At 44.0% G+C, this 24,806-nt stretch overlaps 1 protein-coding gene across 1 annotated transcript in view; it reads right to left on the bottom strand.

The window, feature by feature from the left end:
- Nucleotides 1–24,806, bottom strand: part of LOC146352884 (transient receptor potential cation channel subfamily V member 6-like) — a 109,265-nt gene that overhangs the window by 18,452 nt on the left and 66,007 nt on the right. The window contains exons 2-9 of the mRNA XM_084835090.1: nt 22,509–22,606; nt 21,962–22,084; nt 13,885–14,025; nt 9,288–9,386; nt 7,815–7,981; nt 6,460–6,606; nt 2,234–2,446; nt 341–427 (exon numbers count right to left, since the gene is read on the bottom strand). Of these exons, the coding sequence (XP_084691216.1) occupies nt 341–427; nt 2,234–2,446; nt 6,460–6,606; nt 7,815–7,981; nt 9,288–9,386; nt 13,885–14,025; nt 21,962–22,084; nt 22,509–22,606 (1,075 nt within the window). The remainder of the gene's footprint in view (nt 1–340; nt 428–2,233; nt 2,447–6,459; nt 6,607–7,814; nt 7,982–9,287; nt 9,387–13,884; nt 14,026–21,961; nt 22,085–22,508; nt 22,607–24,806) is intronic.

Consider the following 24,806-nt stretch of genomic DNA (forward strand, 5'->3'; position numbering starts at 1 on the left):
TTAGCTCCTTCCTTTCATTTTCTGAATCTTATAAGATGAGTAACTTTGATCATTCTCAGTGCCTTCTACATTTGTTTCAACCAGTCTGCAATTTAAGTTCCTTCTTTCCTTTCCCCTTTCCAACCTAATTCTAGCTGAAACAATTAAGTTAGCAACTAACAACTGATATTTCTTTCCGAGTATACCTTTTATAAACCCCAGTGAAGAGATAACAGGGTGTAGAAGTAGCTTGTTTGGAGCAATATTACTAATCATTTTGCTCATTTTTTTTTCAGAACTTCAAAAGTTTGTGCTCTCTCTTTTCTCACAAGGATTGGGAAGAGAAAATCATTCCTCTTACCTCCAGAATGAGTATCACGATGGCTCCTATAACAGTTATGAGTTCACCTACGAGTCTGAGATCATCTTCGGGAGTCAGATAGGATTCCTGAAAACAAAACATGATCCAATATTGTTAGGAACATGACATAATCCAAGAGGTAAATCTTCAATGAACCAAATCTATTGCCTTCTGGGGTCAGGTCAGGGTGATGGTGGTAACCTATAAAGCTCTGGATTCAGTCAGCATACTCCCACTGCTGTGCTCCACTATGACAAGGGATTGTCTATGAAGTACACCATCTATGCACTAAATCATGTCTGTAAGGGTGCACTTTCTCAGTGGCTGCTCATCAACCTGGGATTCTCTTTTCCTTGGAGACCCACCAAAGCCTGTGAATCTTCCAGAAGCAGGAAAATACGTTTTTATTTGAACTTGCTTTTTGTGGACAGATACAGGACAGAATAATAAGCATATTGGTACCCACCCCAAAACCTTAAGTCAAATTAAACAAGCAAATAAAACATTGTAAACATAAACTGATTTCCCTAATTGGATTGCTTATTCAGTAAAATCTAAAAAGAGAAAGACAGGAATTTTTGAAACCTGGATTCAATATGCAGCCTTGCCTCTGAATTACTGTACAATCTTTTGGACTAATATTAAAATGACTTCCAGTTGTGTCTGGAAAATGGAATCTAATTGCCAGTTCTATAAAAAATAACCCAGCTCCAAGCTAAGTGAGCCACTTACCAGGCAATTTAAGAACATTTATAACTGTTGCTCTTGTACATCTCAGTCTGCCTGCCTTTAAAAAGGGAAGACAACCTCAATTCCTTCACATTCCTGCCCATTAAGTGCTGGTGGTTGCACTTAGGCAATGGAAAACAAACACTCCAAGGTTGCTTGGAAGCAAATGTATGACATATGACAATAGGAATGCTATTGTTTTAGGTGTTAGTGGGCTTCTCATAATTCATATGACAGAAAAAAGAAAAAAACACGCACACCTGATACAAACTCAGTACAAATGCATCTTGTGTGAAAATCAGTAGTAACTCTAGAAAACAAAACTTTCCAACACTGAGTGACCAGCCACAAAGGTGGGCAGCAGGGATCCTTGTACCTTTCATAGTTGGCCAAACAAAGGATTTCAGCAGGCACAGCTTTTCTCACCCCTGCATGACAAGCTGCACCTGCCAAAATTCTCTCTTCTACACAAATCCTAAAGGTACAGGAGCCCTGCTGTCCTCATTGACATCTGGTCTCTTGATTCTTGTAATGTGGAGCAAGAGGTGCTCTCTGGAAGACCGTAGCACACAGGACTCCCAAGTCTAAAAGCTGCTTCACAATTTACACGGCAGATATTCACCCCCCACCCCCACCCCATACAGCTTATGTGGCGAATCCCATAATGTTTGAAGGGAACAAGTATATCTGCGAACAAGCACTGGACATACAACAGGGAGCCATGGCCAACAGTAACTTCCAGGCAATCCATCTATCTGATCTGCATCTGTCTAGTGCTGAACCTATTTTTCCACTCAGCTACTGAACAGCATGCTACTATGCATGGTGTCAGGTTCATGTTCATCATAGTTCCCTACTCACATTGCAATCCTGTGCACACATTTGGGAGTGATTCCCATGGAACACAGACTTACTTCTAAGTAAGATTCATAGAATTGCCCTGTAAAGTGCTATCTTGGTATTGTGTTCCTTCCACACAATTAACTGTGTAACGTCGCCATCCTTCTGCGTACCATCCCCCACCCACATTGATAACTGTTCAGGAACCTGTTGTTGTATCTGAGACATCTATCTGCACCTGTGAATATGTAGGTTTTCTTCTACTGGTTATAGAAATCACAGATAATTTCTACATCAATACATTAAGGTTAAGAGAGGACTTACCTGCAAAAGTTTCTGAACATATATGGTGTTATCCCTTTCATGCGTTTTGTTACAGCTTCGCTTTTTCAGAGGCCGGTAGACACAACACATTGTGAAGCAAATCATATACAGGACGTAGAACAAGGCCAAGACACAGAAATATGGCCTTCCATATTTATTCCACTTCAGGCTTACCAGCTCATTCACAGGGGTAAGATCTAGGATCCGCCGTGCCTACAAGATGTAAAGTAGTCATTGTTCAGCCTCCTCCCCAAGGAGAAACTCCACCTACAAGCAAATAATGCTCAAGGACAGGAAATGTAGCACTGAAAATGAAGGGGGAAGGCACTTGAATCACATTAAAAGGGTATCTCCATACTAGTATATGAATTAAAAGACTAACTTGGTCTTATTCATAACTTGGGGAGGGGATCCTTTAGCACTGGTTAGCTGCCTTTATTTAAGAAAGGAAGAAGTGATGACAATAAAAGTAGTACCATAGCTTTCAGAAGTATGGGATCTTGGACTAGGGCAGATGACAATTACTGGGTTTAAAGTTTGAATTTCAGTACCAGTTCACATATTAAAAGTAAAGGTGACCCCAACCAGTCATGTCCGACTCTAGGGTGCGGTGCTCATCCCCGTTTCTAAGCCGAAGAGCCAGCGCTGTCCGAAGACGCTTCCGTGGTCATGTGGCTGGCATGACTGAACACCGAGGTGCACGGAACGCTGTTACCTTTCCCGCCAAAGCGGTACCTATTTATCTACTTGCAATTTCTTGCTTTCGAACTGCTAGGTTGGCAGGAGCTGGGACTGAAGACGGGAGCTCACTCCATCACGCGGCACTCAGGTCTCGAACTGCTGTCCTGCTGACCTTCTGGTCTGCAGTTCAGTGTCTTAACCACTAAGCCTCCGCGGCCCCTCCAGTTCACATATTAGATCAGTAGTATTGCTTCCTCTACACCCTCCAATATGGTTGGACTACAGTCACTTTAGAAAAACACAGTTCTGCTAGCGGCTGATAGAGGAAACAACCAGCATCACCCAATAACCACATGATCATGATAGCTGCATAAGTTACCACTACAGTGGGGGCTGCACAGGGTTTATTCTAAGCTTTTTTCCTAGTGCATAAATACCCAGCATGCTGCCCCTCCCCTCACAAAAACACTTTTTTGTAACCAAAAGAAAGAGGGCAGAGAGAGTTAGAATTGAGAAAAAAACAAAGAAAGAAGGAAAAAGGGAACAAGAAAAATAGAGATGCCTTGAGAAAAGAATCATGGGATAAGGGGAGGGGGGTCTTGCCAAATTATTTGGGGATGAGATTATCTCCCTTCTTAAACCTATACCTGCCTACTGAGACTCCCTCCCCACAAATAAAATGTAACTGACATTTTAATTATAATTGTGGTAAGATTTACCCTCTGTGACAAAATGGTTATTGTCCCTGTAAAATATGTTGACAGTTATGTTCATATTTACTGTTTTGCTGTACTAGGGCTTAATGGAGGCTCTTTACAAAATGGCTGCTCAAAAACTTTGCAGTTATTGCCTGTAAGAAGGAACTCGTGTATTATTCCCAGTACTGTCTGTGGAAAGAAACCTTTAACCCTCACCCCTAATGTGTTATGTGTACCCCAGAATGGCAATGCAGTTATAAGAGTGCCTTGACATCTGCTTAAGGTGTCCAACAGATGCTTGTGCTTGTGTTTAGTATGAACCAGAGTTACTCCATATTTTGTTCACTAGGTCATCCTGTCTTGGCTCCACAGTCTTGTGAGAAACAGATTACAGCCTGTCAGCAGTTTCCCTGAGAATTGTTAGGGAGGGTAAGGTTCCTCCCCAGACTGCAGGCTGATAACATTGTACTTCACGCAGTAACTGAGTGTCAGTAGGTGGCAAGTGTCCATCCTGTCCAGAGAAGGAACATTCAGCTCCTTTTCAGATAACAGACTGTGTGAACGCCTCCAAGTAATGTGTCTAATAGAGCATGGCTAGAGTTCTTCCCTATATGTGACGTATTTCGCTGTATAAAAGCCTGCCCCACTAAACAGTTGGGGCTCTCTGCCCCTTTGCTGACAGAGTGCCTTGCTGGCCATGCAATAAAGCGCTTTTAGATCCAGAAGTCTTACCCATGTCTAGTGTCATCCATTGTCCAGCTAGACAATGAACAAGGAGCGTGTTCCGCTCATACAACAGTCTACAATAAGGTCCATGGCACAGACTTAATAATGTCGATATATCTGAATATCCTTCAGTTTGTCTGGAGACGTGGTGCCTCTTGGTCTACCTAGTTCAGTTTATAAATCCGTGCAGTCTGTTGGGCCTAGCCGGGGCCCTGTCTCAGTTTGGGAGTCTCTCTGAGGTGTCACCTCCTCAACAGCCTGTGCTGAACCTTCCAAAAGTCTAGTCATGTGATGTGAGTCTTCTTCAGGATTAGTTCTCCAGCTTAGGTAAAAGACTAATAGTGACAAACAAGAAGAAAGCCCCAAGAAGCCTGGGAACTGTAGTATGATACAACAGAGACCTGTCCTGGGCTGCAGCTGCTGTTATAGAAGACAGAAGAAGATAGGAGGATTCGAGAAAGACAGACAAGGATCCTGTACAAAAAGAACTGGAAGGAGAGCTGGGGGCTGTCCTGTGAATTGCTAAGCCATTTGCTGAGAGAGGGAGACAGAGAGGGACAAAGAGAGAAAACTAACTGTGCCTAGGCTCTGTTGAAAGGCTGAGCAGGAAGAAGTCACTTCAAGGGCTGAGGAGAACTGGAGCTGCTGGAGACAGTTTTTGGACCACAGGCTGCTGGACATGGAACCTGCACTAAACTGCACTAAACTGCACTGCTTTGCCTTTGGGAACAGTTCCTTGCTGGCTAGGAGAAGCACAAGGGCTGTGTCTGTAGGGATGTTTAGGCAGGGACAGAGGGGGGAGCGTGGTTTCTTTTAAGCCATCAGCAGTGAATATTTCTATGTCTATCTCAATATGCAGCCATTCAACAAATGGAATCCAAGGGCATCAGTGCTCGTGTAGACAGAAACAAAGATGTGGCTAAAGTAAGAGGGCAGATCTGGTTTAAGGGATTTTTTCCCAGAAACTTGCAAGCAAAATTGCTCACACCACCCAGTCCCAGACAGAGAAATGTTGACATGCTCAGTATAATGTGAGAGGAGGCACAATGTAATCTTCTTTTCTGTGTTTATTTTGTACTGCTATGTAATGGTTGTATAGCTACATATACTGTAAGTAGAATACAACATGAGTCAATAAATATCTTTGGCTAGTCAAGTAATTAGTCCCATAATATAGTATTAGTAAATGAACAACAAGGAGTCTTGTGGGATCTTAGTCTTTAAGGTGCCACAAGATTCTTCACTGTTTTTGCTGCAACAGAACAACATGACCTTCCCTTGGGAAAGTATTAGTACAAGGTTATGAAGACTGAATGGAAACAGTATTCACTTTCATTTTCCTTGTTTTTATCTTTTTTGCATCTGTTTCTTTTTAAGGAACAGCTTATCTTCTTATCAAATATGATATGCCCAACTGCACAAAAACATATTTCAGTGTGCACAGTTTTTTACACTGCACATTAGAATAAACCATGCATGCCCCAAGCTGTAATAATAGTATGAACCATTACATATAAACATTTCCGTCAATAACGCTTAGAGGAAAAAATATAGTGTAACAACAAACAGAATATACTGTGAGCCAGAAGTCCCCAGTTGAAATCTCACCTCAGCTTTGGGCTCATAAGATGGCTTAGGCAAAGCCATCGTCTCCTAACTCCCCTAATTTGTAAGAGGAGAATAATAATTCTGGCCTACTTTAAAGGGCTGTTGAATACACACTAAGAATGCACACAATGTTTATTAAACATTCAATTTAAACATTATTATTCTTCCTTTAGCAGATCGCTGTTGTGTGACAGAACAATCTGATCTTCAAACTTTTGACCCTTTGGGAACTCTTTGTACAACTTATCAACCACAGAACCCTTGTGTATATGCCATGGCTCTCCAGCATGTTACAGAAGATTCTGGAGACACCCTCCAGTGGCTGTACATAGCAAGATCAGCAATAATGAACAACCTGCCTTCAGGAAAGCTTGTCCACTATTACTGAACTTCTCAGTAAAGAATTTGGATAAGCTTCCAAAAACAAACCAACAAACACCCAGCCAAGGCTCCCCAGAAGACTACTAGAAAACCAACATTCTAGAAGAATGTAATGCAATTCCCCCAAAATACCTCTCTTTTTTTGGAGGTGACAATGAGCTCCAGGAGAGACTGATCATTACCCCATGAATCTATTTCCGTGAGGTCATATAAAGTGGATGTCAAAGGCCCAAATGTCCATTGGATGTGCTTTCTTCTTTGCATTAGGTGCTGGAACATCTGGTTATTGGGAAGAAAAAATCTCAATTACATTAGCCCCATGTGCAAACAGTTGCTATGAATGGTGCAGTTGCCCTCATGACCCCTTTCTGGTGGAATTTCCCTCTCTTTTTAATAATAGATTTAGAACAATACAAAACCATAGAAAAGAGAGTATAATTTATCCTACAGTAAGTGTCAATACACAATTACATTTACAGAAGTTTCATTGCATTTAAGACTTTTCCCAAACCATAGTCAATACCTCCAATTGTACATTTTCTCGGAGCTTAGTTCTACTGTAATACCAAGAGAATTCAATATATTGAAAACACCTCCTTCCTTTTTTGTTCTTTTATACCCCTAAATGTTTGTCCATGCACAGTTTATTTCTCCCAGTCAATATGTTACCCTGGTTTATTTATTTTTTAAAATTATAGACTGCATTTCAGCCAGAAGGCCCTCAAATATCAAAACAACTTAAACAATTACAAATAGCACTAAAAAACCTCTAAAAGAATAAAACCAGCAATCAACCCTTAAAAACCAACTAATGCTGAGCAGAACAGAAATGTCTTACTGCCCTCCAAAAGCAGAGCAATGAAGGGGCTAATCTAAACTCCCTAAGGATAGCGATGTGTTAGTTTCCCAAGCCTGCAACACTTCCTCCTAAAGTTTCATTAGGAGATGTTTTTATGGTCTTCCATACAAGATTAAAGGTACATATGTACAGTGTTATCCACTCCAGGGAAGGAAGTCTGCGGAGGGTGGTGGCGGTGGTAGAGTCTTACTAATCACATGGGCTGGGGTGAGGGCTTTCACAGAGGAAGTCTGACTAAGCTATCACTCAGTCAGTTCAGGGATCTTCTCCAAGCTTGTTCAGACAAGTTCAGAGAATGCACAGCTCCTTTGCAGGTAGGCCCAGAGAAACAGGACTGGGCAGGAGGGGGGGCTCACACAAGGATGATTCTACTGCCCCAGCATATAAATGTGTGGATAGATTCATAGTGTCTGAGGCACCTATAAGTTGCAGAATATATATCATTAGGCGGTTTATTTTAATATCTTAAAGGTTATTGGGGTTTTTTTTTAACCTTTTTTTTACTTTATTGTATGCCTAGTAAGCTTGAAGGCCTTGAAATTATTTTGATAAAGTTGGATATAAATACATTAAACAAAACAAGCAGTGACAACTGCAGGAAAATTTGGCTGTGTACTGGTTTACTCACCACAGTGTTGCCCTCAACACCAGCCAGCTTAAATGGAGTGAGCCCCTCATTGTTGGGAATTGAGTCGAGATCTTTGTCTTCCTTGTTGTAGCAGAGAAATAGATTGTACATTTGACATGCAGATGCTTTGTTAGGCTGGAGAACTAAGATGTGGAGGACAGAGTTACCTGCCAGAGTACAAAAGAAAAACAAGAATCATTCCTGTATCCTGAGAATTTGAGAGGCAACAGATGGTCCCTGCTCTGCCTCATTAGCACCCTTTGTGGCTGTGCTGAAAGAAGAGCCCAACACTAACAACTGAGGAACACAGTTTTCATGCACTGAATATATATTTCAGTAAAGTACATTGCTGGCCTATAGTTTGGATGGTCTTTTTACTTTTTAAATAAAAAACAACAACTTAGAGCCCAGCTGCATAAACAGCAGAGTAAAAAAAGAACAGCTTTAGCTAGACCGCACCAGCTAGACTACAAGTGGGGGATTGCTTCTTTCAAAGTATCAATGGATTAAACACAACACACACACACACACACACACACACTCCCTTTTCATTTAAAAAAAACATGAGAGGGAAAAGAATTCTAGCCTATCCTTACAGTGTTTTTCTTTTAATATATAGGAAAGCATTCCAATATGTAATCCCCCATATACATTCTGAAGTGAACAATGTGATTCTTCTGATTGCTTAGTTTGGCTCTTAAAGCTAGTTTATACAACCAGCAGAATCAGGAGCTCTATTCAGGCATTCACAAAAGGGTTAAAAACAGCACGTGAGAAGGAGCGCCTCAGCCCTGCCCCTCTCTATCCTCGCGTTTGCCCTCCTTGACTTGTGGAGGGCGACAGACTGAAGAGGAGAGCCTCCTGTATCCACGGAGACCCCACACACAAGCCAGAATGCTGAAAAATCCACATTCCGGCTTGCATGGAAAGCCTCCACGGTTACAGAAGGCTCTCCTCTTCAGACTGTCGCCCTCCACAAGTTGAGGGCAACAAACGCAACGAGGGGGAGGAATGGGGCAGGAGCAGTCCTCCTCACACATTGATTTTAACTTGTTTGTGAACGCCTGAATAGAGCTAGGGTAAAAGTTTTCCTGGACATCAGGATGCAGATGGTATTTCAATATTTTCTCACACAAACCCCCACCCTGCATAGACAACAAACAGCATGCCAGGAAGAAAGCTAGGCAGAATCCTAAAAGTGTTATCACTTGATCCTACAGATTATATAAAAGCTGTCCCTTGATTTCCTGAACAAGAAGGATCACACTACAACAGAACACTGCCCTGTGATGCTCAACTTCCCCTCTTCCGGCATCTTGCCCCCTGCCATTTCAGGAATGCCTGTTTACGCTTGCATCCTGTTATTCACAGCAAGAAAGAGGCACAGAACCACAAGGGAGGAGACCCACGGGACTACACTGTCTTCTGGCATGTATTCTCCAAGGTTTGCAGGTCCCTTTGAAAATCTCATACCCAAGGAGTCTTGCACGCGGATGTTGGCACCACGTTCAATGAGCAGCTGCACAATTGCTTCATTCCCTGCACAGGCTGCGAAAGATAAAATATGTTCCCCTGAGGAGGCAAAAAAACAAAACAAAACAAAACAAAGGGAAGATTTTTTAAACCAGAGGCACAATTTCAGATTCCGTAGGGATGAGCAAGATTCACAAACCAAAGCTCCAAAGCGTTGAAATATTGTTGGATAATAAGCCCAAGATTAAAATAGTATGTATGCACAAAGACACACCCGCACACACTTACTTTTAAGGGCATCAACGGTGATTACATTTTTATATCTCATCACAACTATAGGAATATTATCTACACAAGTCAACACCACCGCCACGACACATTTTTTAAGGAAAAGAATGCATGCCTTTCTAATACACAGGCATAACTAATACACAGGCCTTTCTAATACACAGGCATAACTAATACACAGGCCGATTTAATTGTTTATGCTACTTACCTGCCTTGTAACATCAGCACATGGTACATTTCCCCAGCCTGCCACTGTCAGTTTTGAGTTTGCCGAGAATTCTCCTTTAGAAATCGTGAACCCATTCTCCTGCAGAGCTACATTTCCCAGTGTTCATTGGGGTGAAGGAATAGCTGTTACAGCTGCTTGCTACAGATATACCCCAAGTACCATTGCAGATGTGAAAACACATAATATGATGACATTGTAACACAGCTAAGTATGTTATGGGGCAGAACTCCCATGGTGAATGTAACATGTAGATTGAGGCACCATGGGCCTCAATAATTTCAGTAAACATGAAATGTGAGGGCCAATGCAGACTTTACCAGCTACTTTTTTCATGTTTACTCCGGAGTTGGTGCAGAGCCCCCAAATCCTGATCTGAATCCTAGTGTAGACAGGGGTTTTTAACCCTTTTCCACAGCTATGGGCCCAATACAGATCGGGCTCCCTGCACCTACTCTAGAGGAAAGTAATGTCTGGTTTGGCCTTGAATCATCTAGACCTGAGGTGGGGAACCAGTGGTCCTCCAGATGTTGTTGGACTACAACTCCTGTCATCCCTGCCCATTGTTCATACTGGCTGGAGCTGATGCAAGTTGGAGTCCAACAACAACTGGGGTGGGGGGCAGGTTCCCCACCCCTGACCACTTAATCTACTAGAGCCAATCTACATTACAACTTTAAACTGGTTTCAAACCGGTTTATCTAAAGGGATCCTGCAGTTTCATGAGGGTACTGAGAATTCTTTGCTAGAGACCCCTGCCCCCTGCCCAAGCGGCCCCTCTTCCTAGAGCTACAATTCCCAGAATTCCTGTATTTGGTAGCCGTAATCACTAAAAACAGGTTTGAAACCAGTTGAAAGTTGTAATGTAGATTGCCCCCTAGTTTCAAAAAGTCAAAATTCACTGGTGGTTTCAAGAGATTACAAAATCAATTGCACAGCATGGTAAATGCCCTTTACTCCAGTCTTCATTCTACTTAAACTGTGGCCTATGAGATTTAAAAGAAAGACATTTATGAAATGTGAATCATCTAACCTGGGGTGGAGAACCTGCAGCTCTCTGAGATATACATTTCCCACCAACAGGCATGGAACTTAATTTGAGTGAGAGCAGCTAGATGAGGAAGGCAGAACTCAGAGACACCCGCCTTTTCTTCATGCGCTCTCTCTAGAGTGTTACAATTTATTCTGAGTGAAAATTAATGAAGGCTCATTACCAAAATGCTTGAAAATTGATCTACTAAGCATGGTTTAATTACTGCCTGAAACAGGTAACGGGGGATCTATCTAAGCACAGCATGGCAAATCTTCAGCTCCAGTGAAGTCAGCTGGGAAATTCTGATTTACATTGGATGGAGATTTAGCTCTTGAAGGAAAAGCCAGCCTCTGACTAAAAATAACACAGTAGACCAGAGAAGCCAGGGATGAAATATCTTCTTAAAGGCCCAGAGCAACAACACTTTATCTGAACTGCAGAGGAAGTCCAAAGAAGAGCATTAAATTGTGGTGTAGTGAAAAGGCTAAGGGCATATTTACACAACAAGCTTATATATAGGGATGGGTGAACCAGTCTATTTTTCATTTGTGTCACTATAGCATGTGTTCATCCATAACTCCATTTTGTTAATTTGCTTTTTTTTTTTTTTAATCGGCATGAAAATGTGCATTTAAATATGTATTTAAACAAGTATTTTAAAATAGTTCTCTCAAAACATGTACTTCTAAAGAAACACATTCTAAAACAGATTTTGATAAGTTTTTTTGAGCTGAGACCTGCACTGGAACATTCAGGAGGTATGAAAGATGGAGGATAGCTATGTTCTGATCTACACATTAGTCCAGGAGCTGCAGATCAGGTCAGTTCATATTGGAATTTGCAAAGTCCAAATTCCTGAAGTGTCCTATGTACCAGTTTCATACCAGTTTAACTGCCATAACTTCCTCCAAAGAATCTAGGGGTTTGGCAAAGTGTTGGGAATCCTTTGTTAAAGATCCTTAGCCCACTGCACTCCTCAAAACAACAGTTCCCTGTGGCAAGGGAATTACTGATAGGGCACGTTTGGACAATCAGTGGGGGAAACAACTCAGTATGGGTTGTTTCCCCTACCCTCGCACATGCTAGTCGTGTGACCGGCATTTTCCTAATTACCCACGCTGCATCATGGGTTGCTGTGTTGTCCAAACCTGGCACACAGCAGGGTGGGGCTGGCTTCTCATCCACCCCACAACTCCTACTGCAAGCCATATGTAAAGCAATAATTGAAAAGGAGGGGAGGGGAGAGGAGAGAGGTCTCTGTGTATGTGCAGAGTTCCTTTCCTTCAAGACTGAATAATCACAGCTAGACATCACCCATCTGGGATTAAAAGCAGAGCTTCCTCATCAAGTACCCCGTCCCTCCAGGAAGGAAACCTAATCACATCAAATCAAAAACCTTCCCGTAAGAGTAACTTTTCTTATACTTGAGAGTGAGCATCCACACAAAAAGAACGGGCAAGTTCTTTCATTGCATAGCTCTTTTATCAGATAGGCTCTGCAAGCTAAAGAAGGCTGCTAGGTTGCAACTGGAGACAGATACTATGCACCCTGAAATTCCCTGATGAAGTGGGAAGACGCAGGAACCACAGCTCCTCCTGAACTGTCCCTCCTTCGTTTGTTATTCATCCCCTTCTCCACTCCTTCTATAATGAGAGCTGTAGCAGGCTGTGAGAGGGGGCAGGCAAAATTACTGCCAGCTCCCACTTTGTCCAGGAATGTAAAGGCAGAGTGTTAATCTCCAGGTTTGAAATGGTAACCCTAAGACTAAGGGCTGCTCAGGGTAACCAGATGCAACAAATGACAGAACCCTATCTTTAATAGCAGATGCAGCTGGCTATACAGGGATGAAAAAGGCTGCACCTGGTGAGATTCCCTCTTCTACCACTGCAAAAAGGTATACAAGAGTTCTGTCCTTGTTTGGTCATTCTAGAGCTAGTTTATAGCTTCATGCTCTTCAGCTGATGGCTACACCGACAAATAAGAACATAGATATGTGAATGGTCCATCACAGATCAAGCACCACAGGCAGAACTGCCATTATTTAGTTAGTTAGTTAGTTATTTACAACATTTGTATACCGCTCCACATCTAAACAGATTCCAGAGAGGTGAATAACAAGAGATAAAATGAACAAAAGGTTAAAAGACCACAACACCTTAAGCACAATGGTTTTTGATGTGGCCTTCCTCAAAATGGCTGTCCTGAAAAATTAGTTGATAACTAGTGGGGCTGTGTTTAAAGATGGTTCAGAAGCCTGAACTGATAGGAAATGTAGCAGCCCAAGTGCTGGTAGGTGCTATGCCATCAGATCATGTGACACCTATATTTTACCAGGGGCATTGGTTGCCAGTGTGTTTCCGGGGCCCGTTTAAAGTACTGATAATTAACTTTTAAAGCCTTAACTGGTTTGGGTCCAGATTACCTGAAGGACTGCCTTCATCCATGCCAACCTGTCAGAACTCTGAGATCAGCATCAGCGGCCCTACTTCTGAACCTCCCTGTAACAGCAATTAGACTAGCAGGCGCAAGGAATAGGATCTTCTTGGTAGTCTCTGTTCCAATTGATGTTCACCAGGCCCCATCATTATAGGCCTCCAGGTGGGCCCTAAAGACTCACTTGTTTACCTTGGACCAGAATTGAGTTAAGGCTCTACTGAGACCATTGTTTATATGATACTGTCTGGTTTTAACTGTTAATTCTAATTTTATCATTGTAAAATGCTAAGGACAATAATAGAAACAATGTTTAACGGTTCTAGGTTTTGCTGTACACTGCCTTGGAAGCATTTACCCTAAAAGGTGGCTTATAAATCTTTGAAATAAAAAATAAACTATGAACATGGGCCTTTGATGGCAGGTGCACAAGATTAGAGAAGATGTAGCCTTCTTCCTACTGAGGTCATCAGCCTGTGTCTTGGCTATACTAGTGCAAACTGCAGATGGGGGCCAATGTGATTAAATGCTCCCATATCCAAATGTTCTCTGCACAAAGAAAAATAGGATGTGATGAAAAGACTATTGAGAAAGCAGATAGTAGACTTCAGACATACCAAAATAGATAAGATTGTCACTTCTGCGCCTGAAGACATATCCGGTGGCTCGTGGGCCGTTAATATCTGCTCCCTTCTCAAGCAAAGCTTTCACCAGGTCCAGGTTTTTGTTCGCCACAGCTACATGAAGAGCTGTTTCCCCTGAAATACATAAATGGACTCTTACATGAGGTTTACAGTGGATTATGGTCTACAAAGTCGACACCATTAACAAAAATTGCATCATCACCCCACCCCTACTAATTTGTGGGTGAATAACTCATGAACAATACTAAGGTACACTTTAGATCATTTGTAGTTTATGTCAGCCATGCATTTTCAAAGAAACTCACATGGGTTAACTGGAGAAGAAAGGGTTTTGGAAGTTGATGCAGTGTTGATATGGATGCTGATTTTAATTATAATGCAATCACAAAATTAATTGCCATTAAAATGAATAGCTCAGGTTCTCATTCAGGAGTTCTAGTGCTTTATTGACTCTCTTTCTGCTGCTTAATATCCCACCCTGAACTTCTCCGATGATATTTCTCAAAGGCCTGATATGATGAAGTGGGTATGAGTTTGAGGTGGTTCAAATCTTGCCATGAACTCCCGAAGGGGCTCTAGGTCATATGCTCTCAGCTTCCTCAGCTACAATATGGGGATAATAATGAAGACCTAGAATCATAGAATCATAGAATCATAGAATAGTAGGGTTGGAAGGGGCCTACAAGGCCATCGAGTCCAACCCCCTGCTCAATGCAGGAATCCAAGTCAGAGCATCCCTGACAAATGGCTGTCCAGCCTCGTCTTAAAGGCCTCCAGTGTGGGAGAGCCCACCACCTCCCCAGGTAATTGGTTCCATTGCCGTATTGCTCTGACACTCAGGAAGTTTTTCCTGATGTTCAGCCGGAATCTGGCTTCCTGTCACTTGAGCCCATTATTCCGTGTCCTGCACTCTGGGATGATCAAGAAGAGATCCTGGCCTTCTTCTCTGTGACAACCTTTCAAGTACTTGAAGAGTGCTATCATATCTCCCCTCAGTCTTCTCTTCTCAAGGCTAAACATGCCCAGTTCTTTCAGTCTCTCTTCATAGGGCTTTGTTTCCAGTCCCCTGATCATCTTTGTTGCCCTCCTTTGAACCCTCTCCAGCTTGTCTGCATCCTTCTTAAAGTGTGGTGCCCAGAACTGGACACAGTACTCCAGATGAGGCCTAACCAGTGCTGAGTAGAGGGGAACTAGTACTTCCCGGGATTTGGAAGCGATGCTTCTATTAATGCAGCCCAAAATAGCATTTCCCTTTTTTGCAGCCACATCACATTGTTGGCTCATATTCAGCTTGTGATCGACGACAATTCCAAGATCCTTCTCGCTCGTAGTGTGGTTGAGCCACGTATCCCCCATCTTGTAACTGTGCATTTGGTTTCTTTTTCCTAGGTGCAGAACTTGGCATTTGTCCCTATTAAATGCCATTCTGTTGTTTTCTGCCCAGCACTCCAGTCTATCCAGATCACTTTGAATTTTGTTTCTGTCTTCCAAAGTATTAGCTATCCCTCCCAATTTTGTGTCATCTGCAAATTTGATCAGCATTCCCTGCACCTCCTCCTCCAAGTCATTAATAAAAATGTTGAAGAGCACTGGGCCCAGGACTGAGCCCTGCGGTACCCCACTCGTTACCTCTCCCCAGCTTGAGAAGGTCCCATTGATAAGCACTCTTTGAGTCCGATTCTGTAGCCAACTGTGGATCCACATGATCGTTGTTTCATCTAGCCCACTTCGAGCTAGTTTGCTCATCAGGATATCATGGGGCACTTTGTCGAAAGCTTTGCTGAAGTCAAGGTATATGATGTCTACAGCATTCCCACGGTCTACAAGGGAGGTGACTTGATCAAAAAATGAGATCAGATTTGTCTGGCAGGACTTGTTTTTGACAAATCCATGTTGGCTTCGAGTAATCACGGCATTGATGTCAAGGTGCTTCCAGATGGATTGCTTTATGATCTGCTCCAGAATTTTCCCAGGGATTGATGTCAGACTGACTGGTCTGTAGTTCCCAGGTTCCTCCTTTTTACCCTTTTTGAAGATAGGGACAACGTTAGCCCTCCTCCAGTCATCTGGCACTTCCCCGGTCCTCCATGATTTCTCAAAGAGAATAGACAGCGGTTCTGAGAGTTCTTCTGCCAGTTCCTTTATTACTCTAGGATGCAGTTCATCTGGCCCTGGAGATTTGAACTCATTCAAAGTAATGAGGTGTTCCTTGACCATATGCCTGTCGATCTCAAGCTGCAATCCTGCCCCTTCAGCCTGTACTTCGCCTTTGCCAGGGGGGTCATAGACCCTCTTTTGGGAGAAGACTGAGCCAAAGTAGGAATTGAGCACCTCTGCCTTTTCTTTGTCATCTGTTATCATTTTGCCATCCTTATTTAATAGCTGAACAACCATTTCTTTCCTCTGCCTTTTACTATGCACGTAGCTGAAGAAAGCCTTTTTGTTGTTTTTAGCATCCCTCGCTAACCTCACCTCGTTCTCCGCTTTAGCCTTCCTGACGCCATCCCTGCAATTCTGTGCTACCTGCCTGTACTCTTCCTTTGTTACTTGGCCTTCTTTCCACTTCCTATATGTGTCCTTTTTTGTTTTCAGGTCATCCCTAAGCTTTTTGTGAAGCCACATTGGCTTCTTCTGTTGTCTTCCACCTTTTCTTCTTGTTGGAATTGTTTGTGATTGTGCCTTGAGAATTTCCTTTTTTAAAAGTTCCCACCCATCTTGGACTCCTTTTCTCGCTAGCATTGTTTGCCATGGGACCTTACTGATCATTGTTCTGAGTTTATGAAAATCAGCTTTCCTAAAATCCAGGGTACGCGTTTGAGTACACTCGGCTTTTGCTTCCCTTAGAACCAAGAACTCAAGTACAACATGGTCGCTTTCCCCCAGAGTTCCTGTAACTGCTACTTTATCCACTAAGTCATCTCTGTTGGTTAGGATCAAGTCAAGGATAGCCGATCCTCTAGTTCCTTCCTCTACTTTCTGTAGGAGGAAGTGATCCGCCACACAAGTCAGGAATTTCCTGGAGGGGCCATGTTTTGCAGAATTTCTCTCCCAACAAATATCGGGGAAATTGAAGTCCCCCATTACTACTACATCATGCTTCCTTAAAACATTGGCTATTTGCTTTTCAAAAGTTTCATCCTTGGCTTCTCCTTGATTGGGTGGCCGGTAGTAGACTCCGACCACCAGGTTCCTTTTATTCTTTGCTCCATTTATTTCAACCCAGATGCTCTCGATGGGGCTACCAAGCTCCTCCTCCTGTATTTCTGTGCAGAGATATGTATTTTTCACATACAGTGCAACCCCGCCTCCCTTTCTGTTCCTCCTGTTCTTTTTGAACAAGTTATATCCTTCAACTGCTGTATTCCAGTCATGAGAGTCATCCCACCAAGTCTCAGTTATACCTATCAAGTCATAATTTCCCTCTTGTATTAAGAGTTCAAGTTCGTTCTGTTTGTTTCCCATACTCTGGGCATTAGTATATAGACATCGAAGACCATGTGCTTCATAGTCTGGCTTTCTTCCTACATGTGTCTGAAGACTATTATTGGGCGCTATCAGCGCTGTTCTCTCCGTTGCAGTGCATGCGCCTACGTCCATTGTTACCCCCAACATTACATCTCCCTTCCCCGTAGGATTCAGTTTAAAGCCCTCCTGATGAAGTTCTTCATGCTGTGGCCAAACACATTCTTCCCAGCCTTTGTGAGGTGCAACCCATCCCTAGCCAACAGCCCATCTTCCAGGAAGTATAGCCCGTGGTCCCAGAATCCAAATCTCTCTCGTCGGCACCACCTTTGTAGCCAGTCATTCACCCGGAGTATTTTTCGTTCCCTTTCTATCCCTCTTCTAACTACTGGAAGGATGGATGAGAAAACTATCTGGGCCCCAAAGTTCTTGAGTTTCCTTCCCAAAGCTTCAAAGTCTGACGTGATCTCTTCATAGCTCCGCTTGGCGCTATCATTTGTTCCCACATGGATGAGAAGAAAGGGATACCTGTCAGTGGGCTTTATGAGTGCAGGTAACCTTTCAGTCACGTCTCTAATCTGTCCTCCCGGGAGACAACATACCTGGCGAGTCCACGGGTCTTCGCGACATACTTGGGTCTCGATCCCACGCAGCAAGGAGTCTCCCACTACTACCACTCTTCTCTTCTTCTTCTTGTAGGCCTGGGTTTCATCGCCTCTGTTTGACTGACCTTCAGCCTCTTGCTCACTCTCATGCAGGTTCCCCTGTGATTCCTCCTCTGCAGGCTGTCCTCCAGTCTCATCTGCAAGTACCTGGAATCGGTTCCACAGCTCCACCGTTTCCACTGGTGCAGAGTGGCGTCTAGTTCTTCTTCTCCTAACTGTCACCGTTTTCCAAGGAGTATCCTCTACTCCATTTTTCTTCTCCTCAGCATTTCCCACTTCTGCCTCATCTTGCTGTTGCTCTTCAAGCTTCTGGTCTGCCCTTTGCTGCTGTAGTTCCCCCATTCTGTCCAAGAACTCTTCGTGTTCTCTTATTCCCCGGAGGGTTGACAGTCGCCGCTCCAGTCCACTTACTTTTTCCTCCAGCAGCGTGATCAACTTGCACTTGTTGCAGGTGTAGGCCATGTTGTTCTCAGGCAAGAAAGCAAACATGGCACACACCTTGCAGGTCACCACCACTGGAGAGTCTTGTCCTTCCATAGCCCCGTTTCCCTTTTTGTGTCTAGCTTTGTGATTGTTCTAGACTAGCCTGTGCCTGCTCCTCTACTCAGTAGAGGTTAAAAGCAGAGTCCCACTGGTGTGGAAGTGTGTGTTACAAGACAAATAAATGGGAAAAAGTTAGTTAAAAAAAAAATGTTAGGGGCCTCCCCCTTGACCTCCCCTGCCGAACTCCCCTGGCCAACTCCTGTTTGCTCCCCCTGTTCGCTCGCTCTGTTCGCTCGCTCTCTGGGAGCTTGCCTGCTTCTGTAGTCCCTGGACCAGCTGGAGCAGCTTGCTCTGCTCTGCTCTGCTCAGCTGGGAGGCGGGAAACAGACTGAAGCTTCCCGCCCAGTCAGCTGCTGGGAGTACTCAGGCCACACCCCTCCAATTCAGTTGGAGCTCTCAGAAGCTCCTGGTGAGCTCACAGCCAGTCAGAAGGATAAAGGGCAGCGCCCTGGGCTTCCTGCAACCCACTTACCTCTTAGCCTCTGTCTCCTTTGTCTCCTTTGTCTCTTCAACCACTGCAACTCCCCTGGCCAACTCCTGTTTGCTCCCCCTGTTCGCTCGCTCTGTTCGCTCGCTCTCTGGGAGCTTGCCTGCTTCTGTAGTCCCTGGACCAGCTGGAGCAGCTTGCTCTGCTCTGCTCTGCTCAGCTGGGAGGCGGGAAACAGACTGAAGCTTCCCGCCCAGTCAGCTGCTGGGAGTACTCAGGCCACACCCCTCCAATTCAGTTGGAGCTCTCAGAAGCTCCTGGTGAGCTCACAGCCAGTCAGAAGGATAAAGGGCAGCGCCCTGGGCTTCCTGCAACCCACTTACCTCTTAGCCTCTGTCTCCTTTGTCTCCTTTGTCTCTTCAACCACTGCAACTCCCCTGGCCAACTCCTGTTTGCTCCCCCTGTTCGCTCGCTCTGTTCGCTCGCTCTCTGGGAGCTTGCCTGCTTCTGTAGTCCCTGGACCAGCTGGAGCAGCTTGCTCTGCTCTGCTCTGCTCAGCTGGGAGGCGGGAAACAGACTGAAGCTTCCCGCCCAGTCAGCTGCTGGGAGTACTCAGGCCACACCCCTCCAATTCAGTTGGAGCTCTCAGAAGCTCCTGGTGAGCTCACAGCCAGTCAGAAGGATAAAGGGCAGCGCCCTGGGCTTCCTGCAACCCACTTACCTCTTAGCCTCTGTCTCCTTTGTCTCCTTTGTCTCTTCAACCACTGCAACTCCCCTGGCCAACTCCTGTTTGCTCCCCCTGTTCGCTCGCTCTGTTCGCTCGCTCTCTGGGAGCTTGCCTGCTTCTGTAGTCCCTGGACCAGCTGGAGCAGCTTGCTCTGCTCTGCTCTGCTCAGCTGGGAGGCGGGAAACAGACTGAAGCTTCCCGCCCAGTCAGCTGCTGGGAGTACTCAGGCCACACCCCTCCAATTCAGTTGGAGCTCTCAGAAGCTCCTGGTGAGCTCACAGCCAGTCAGAAGGATAAAGGGCAGCGCCCTGGGCTTCCTGCAACCCACTTACCTCTTAGCCTCTGTCTCCTTTGTCTCCTTTGTCTCTTCAACCACTGCAACTCCCCTGGCCAACTCCTGTTTGCTCCCCCTGTTCGCTCGCTCTGTTCGCTCGCTCTCTGGGAGCTTGCCTGCTTCTGTAGTCCCTGGACCAGCTGGAGCAGCTTGCTCTGCTCTGCTCTGCTCAGCTGGGAGGCGGGAAACAGACTGAAGCTTCCCGCCCAGTCAGCTGCTGGGAGTACTCAGGCCACACCCCTCCAATTCAGTTGGAGCTCTCAGAAGCTCCTGGTGAGCTCACAGCCAGTCAGAAGGATAAAGGGCAGCGCCCTGGGCTTCCTGCAACCCACTTACCTCTTAGCCTCTGTCTCCTTTGTCTCCTTTGTCTCTTCAACCACTGCAACTCCCCTGGCCAACTCCTGTTTGCTCCCCCTGTTCGCTCGCTCTGTTCGCTCGCTCTCTGGGAGCTTGCCTGCTTCTGTAGTCCCTGGACCAGCTGGAGCAGCTTGCTCTGCTCTGCTCTGCTCAGCTGGGAGGCGGGAAACAGACTGAAGCTTCCCGCCCAGTCAGCTGCTGGGAGTACTCAGGCCACACCCCTCCAATTCAGTTGGAGCTCTCAGAAGCTCCTGGTGAGCTCACAGCCAGTCAGAAGGATAAAGGGCAGCGCCCTGGGCTTCCTGCAACCCACTTACCTCTTAGCCTCTGTCTCCTTTGTCTCCTTTGTCTCTTCAACCACTGCAACTCCCCTGGCCAACTCCTGTTTGCTCCCCCTGTTCGCTCGCTCTGTTCGCTCGCTCTCTGGGAGCTTGCCTGCTTCTGTAGTCCCTGGACCAGCTGGAGCAGCTTGCTCTGCTCTGCTCTGCTCAGCTGGGAGGCGGGAAACCTACTCTAATTATATAGTGTTTTAGGCTGCAATTCTATGCCCACATACCTGGGAGTAAGCCCATTGAAAGCAATGGGACTTCCACTTGAGTAGACACATATAGGATTGTGCTTTTAGTGTGCTTAAAGTGCTTCACATATATTGTCTCAATAATCTTTGCAACCTTTGTAATGAGGTTTTTGCAAATATTACTACAATAATTAGAAGTGAAGTACTTTGAACATCCTAAAACAATATGTAATGTAATGTGTCAGGTTTCTATAACTAGGATGAGGAGGGGCAGATTGCAATCACTCCAGAGACAAACGAAATAGATATTTAACATTATTTACTTAACTTTAGAATGTTTGGTAAACAACAACATTATTTGTTAACAATAATTTTCTTAACAATATTAAGAAAATGATTAATAGAACTATAATCCAAATATGAACAACTTTAACTTTAAGTTCACTGTAAAGTGCAGTGTTACTGCTGGTAGACCAACAACAGTTGCTTGTCGTGGTTCCTTTAGTCTTTTGTTGCCGGTCTTTGCTGTGGAGGTTTACTCTCCTAGCTGAAGGCTGCTTTATCTGTTTCTCTCTCTTCTTCACCATGCTGCTGTTTTCCCTGAATTTCCTTCTTAGCAGTCCTCCTTCCCTCTCCTGCTGCCTCCTCCTCTTCTGTTGCACCAACTGCCTCCCTTTCTAGCTGGCACTTTGCTCTCCTCTTCCTCCATCCCATGCTCCCCCCACTTTACACAGCCCACATTCAAGGCCCTTAGAGGCAGGCATTACATACTTGCAAAGTATTGTGATTATGATTGGATATGTGCCATTAAAGTATAATGGACAATGTTGGACTTGGAACCAAGAACCCCAGGTTCAAATCCCAGCTAAGCCATGAAGTCCACAGGCAGGGCTGGTGTCAAGGGTAGGCATAGTTGGGTATCTGCCAACGGCCCACATCCCAGCAGGGGCCCACTGACAATAAAACTTGCTTGAATCAAAAGATGGGCTAGAAATGCAGTAATCATAATCATAATTACCTGTGTATAACTCTGATGTCATAGCCTCATTCACAAGTTCTGGAGCAGCATCCATCAGGAGCTGAGCAGCTTCCAAACTATTGTACAGGGCAGCTACATGAAGAGCTGTTTCCCCAACAGCACCTAGGCAGAACACCAGATACACAGAAAATGCCGTGTGTCATTCCACTGGTCTAGCAAAGGTTCCCACAGGGATTAAGAGAGCTACTTCTGATATGGCAGTACTGCCTACAGAACATGAAGCACAAGTTGCTAACCATTCTTTTTCCTCATATCATCCAAAATACAGTGTGTGCCTGCTCCCTGCCCAGAAGACGTGTGTGCCTTCAATGCAGTGGCATCTTCTGGGTTCAAGAGATGCAAATATTCTGTTTGGGATTAGGAGGACCACAGAGCTTCTTGTTCCTTCTGCCTCATCTGAAACTGCCTTTAGCATACTTCAACCCAAGAACACTTTTCTACCATTGCCACCCGCTTCCTCCTCCTCTCAAAATAACCGTGCCTACTCTTAACAGGCAATGTGGCCACAATGAGCAGCAGGGATTACCTCTCTCTTGAAGGTCACAGCTATGGCTGGCAAGCAGCTTCTGGATGGTGGAGACATCATTTTCCTTTGCAGCCAAGAGGAGAGGAGATTCCCAGATTCTGAAACAAGCAGAAAGCCAGTAAACATTAACTGTTATCGTATGATCATTGTAAGATTTTCTCATGTCAGCAAAGTTGTCTTTCAAAACTAGGACAATTGTTTTTATCAGCAAGGCAACTAAAAAAATCTCCATGAGATACACACACATACACACGCACATGCGCAAGAGGCTCCCAATTCAATAATTCATCCTCAACCAAAGTCCTGCAGGTTTTTTTCACAAAAAGGAAAAAAAAGAAGCTGTTATTGCGTACTGGTAAAAATTACACAGAGGACATAAAATGCTAACTCAGCTAACAACCTAGGAAACCTTTATTCTTTCAGTATCTGCCAGCAGCACCAATGGTATGGGACTAAAGTGCTATTTCACCAATATAATTAATAAACGTTTCAGTCATGTTTTACTGTATTTGCCACCCCCCCATTGGAAATTGCATGAATATGCAGTTGGATCCAGATTAATTTAGTTTAATTTAGTTCCCATTAAAATCAATGGGACAAGTTAGTTATGAAGTCCCATTGATTTCAATGGGAACTAAATCTAGATCCAACCAATTATCCTTTTCAAACAATGAAAAGTCAAAGTCAAATAAATAAAATAATTTGGTCATTCAAAGCCTGGCTACACATTACATTCATCATTTGAACCAGTCTCTGACTGCTGAGAATCTAAATTGATAGGATACTTCAAACAGATAAAGTATAAATGTTTTGTATTTCATTATACCCAACATACATACATTTTGCCTTATGAAGCAATTTGTATAAAATTGCTAGCAACGTCTAAAATATTAGTCATCAAATGTAGTTTTAAATATTTATGAATATTTTAAAGGGATGACTATATTTTAAGGGATAACTAGATTGTAAGCCTGCAGAAAGGGACTGTCCTTTCATTGATTGTATGTAAGCTGCCCTTGTGAGCCTTTTTGGCTGAGAAGCAGGATAAAAATGCTTTAGATAAATAATCTACCTTAAAGGTTTGCTGTGGAAATAAGTTCCTTTCCCTGCACATAGAAAACTAAATGTCAGAGAAATGCTCTGCTAGAACCCTTCTTCCTAACATCTGCTTTCCTATGTGAAAGGAGATAAACAAACAAACAAAAACAGTATTGGAAGAGCATTCGGTCATGTGAGTGGTACAGACTAGACAAAAGCCCCTTCTGGTAGTCGCCTTCACACAAAGAGGAAACACACAGACTAACTAGCCATGTCGGCTCTCCAAGGTTTTCAGCAGAGCATTATTACCTGAGTTTCCTTTAAAACTAAAATGGAGATGTCACAGATTAAGCCTGGCTTGGATAGTCTGCATGCAACTGTCGTTATCCTAAAGAGGCCATCCGTTTTAGAAAAGTTAAAAATCATAGCTAGAAAACTGCAAGGATCAGATTCGCAGAACATCTTCATGGCTAATCATGACTAAAACAAATGTTGGGATTATCCAGTTGCCCTTGCTCACAGAGACAGGGGAAGACTATGGGTAAATTCACATGTCACAATAAGCCACCCTGAAAATAAGCCATGGTGAGATGGTTGTTCGCTCACTAACCCATGCTACTCCCAACAGACCATCAGTTGCTCTGCAGCTTGCCTTGGCTTGTTTTCCTATCAGTCCTCCTGCGTGCTCCCAGCACGTATATCACAGTCCTTTGCAGCACAACCTCAGCAGCCTACTCCACTACTGAGTGCAAATGCACATATTAGCAGAGTAGAGTAGAGTTTGTAGAATTTTTTCCCACCTTTGGGGAGATTTTTGTATACTTAATGTTATCTTTTTTCCACTTTGGGGGAGATTTGTGCAAATGTAACATTTTTTTAACATAAAGGGAGATGTGCACAAATTCACTAAAGCACAGTAGTTAATAAGCGCAATAGTTACTGCAAATTTGTGCAAATCTCTCTGAAAGTGAAATAAATAATGTTAAGTTTTAGCAAATCTCCCCAAAGGTTAAAAAAACCCAAACCCATTAAATATGTGCAAATCTCCCTGAAGGTGAAAAAAAAATTGCATTAAAAAATCTCCCCCAAAGGTGGGAAAAAAATAACATTACATTTGTACATTGTCCTGATTTAGGGGGGTGATGATGTACCAGAGGAGGGACAGATGGCGAGGGAGGAGGGAAGTGGCGCTAGTGAGATCACAAGGAGCAACTCGGTTTTTCACTGCTCTTGTCAGGTAACACTGTAGACTATGCCATG

Source organism: Heloderma suspectum, chromosome 2 (assembly GCF_057233095.1).
Source record: "Heloderma suspectum isolate Gila_16-S chromosome 2, 16-S_ref, whole genome shotgun sequence".
NCBI classification, from domain to species: Eukaryota; Metazoa; Chordata; class Lepidosauria; order Squamata; family Helodermatidae; genus Heloderma; species Heloderma suspectum.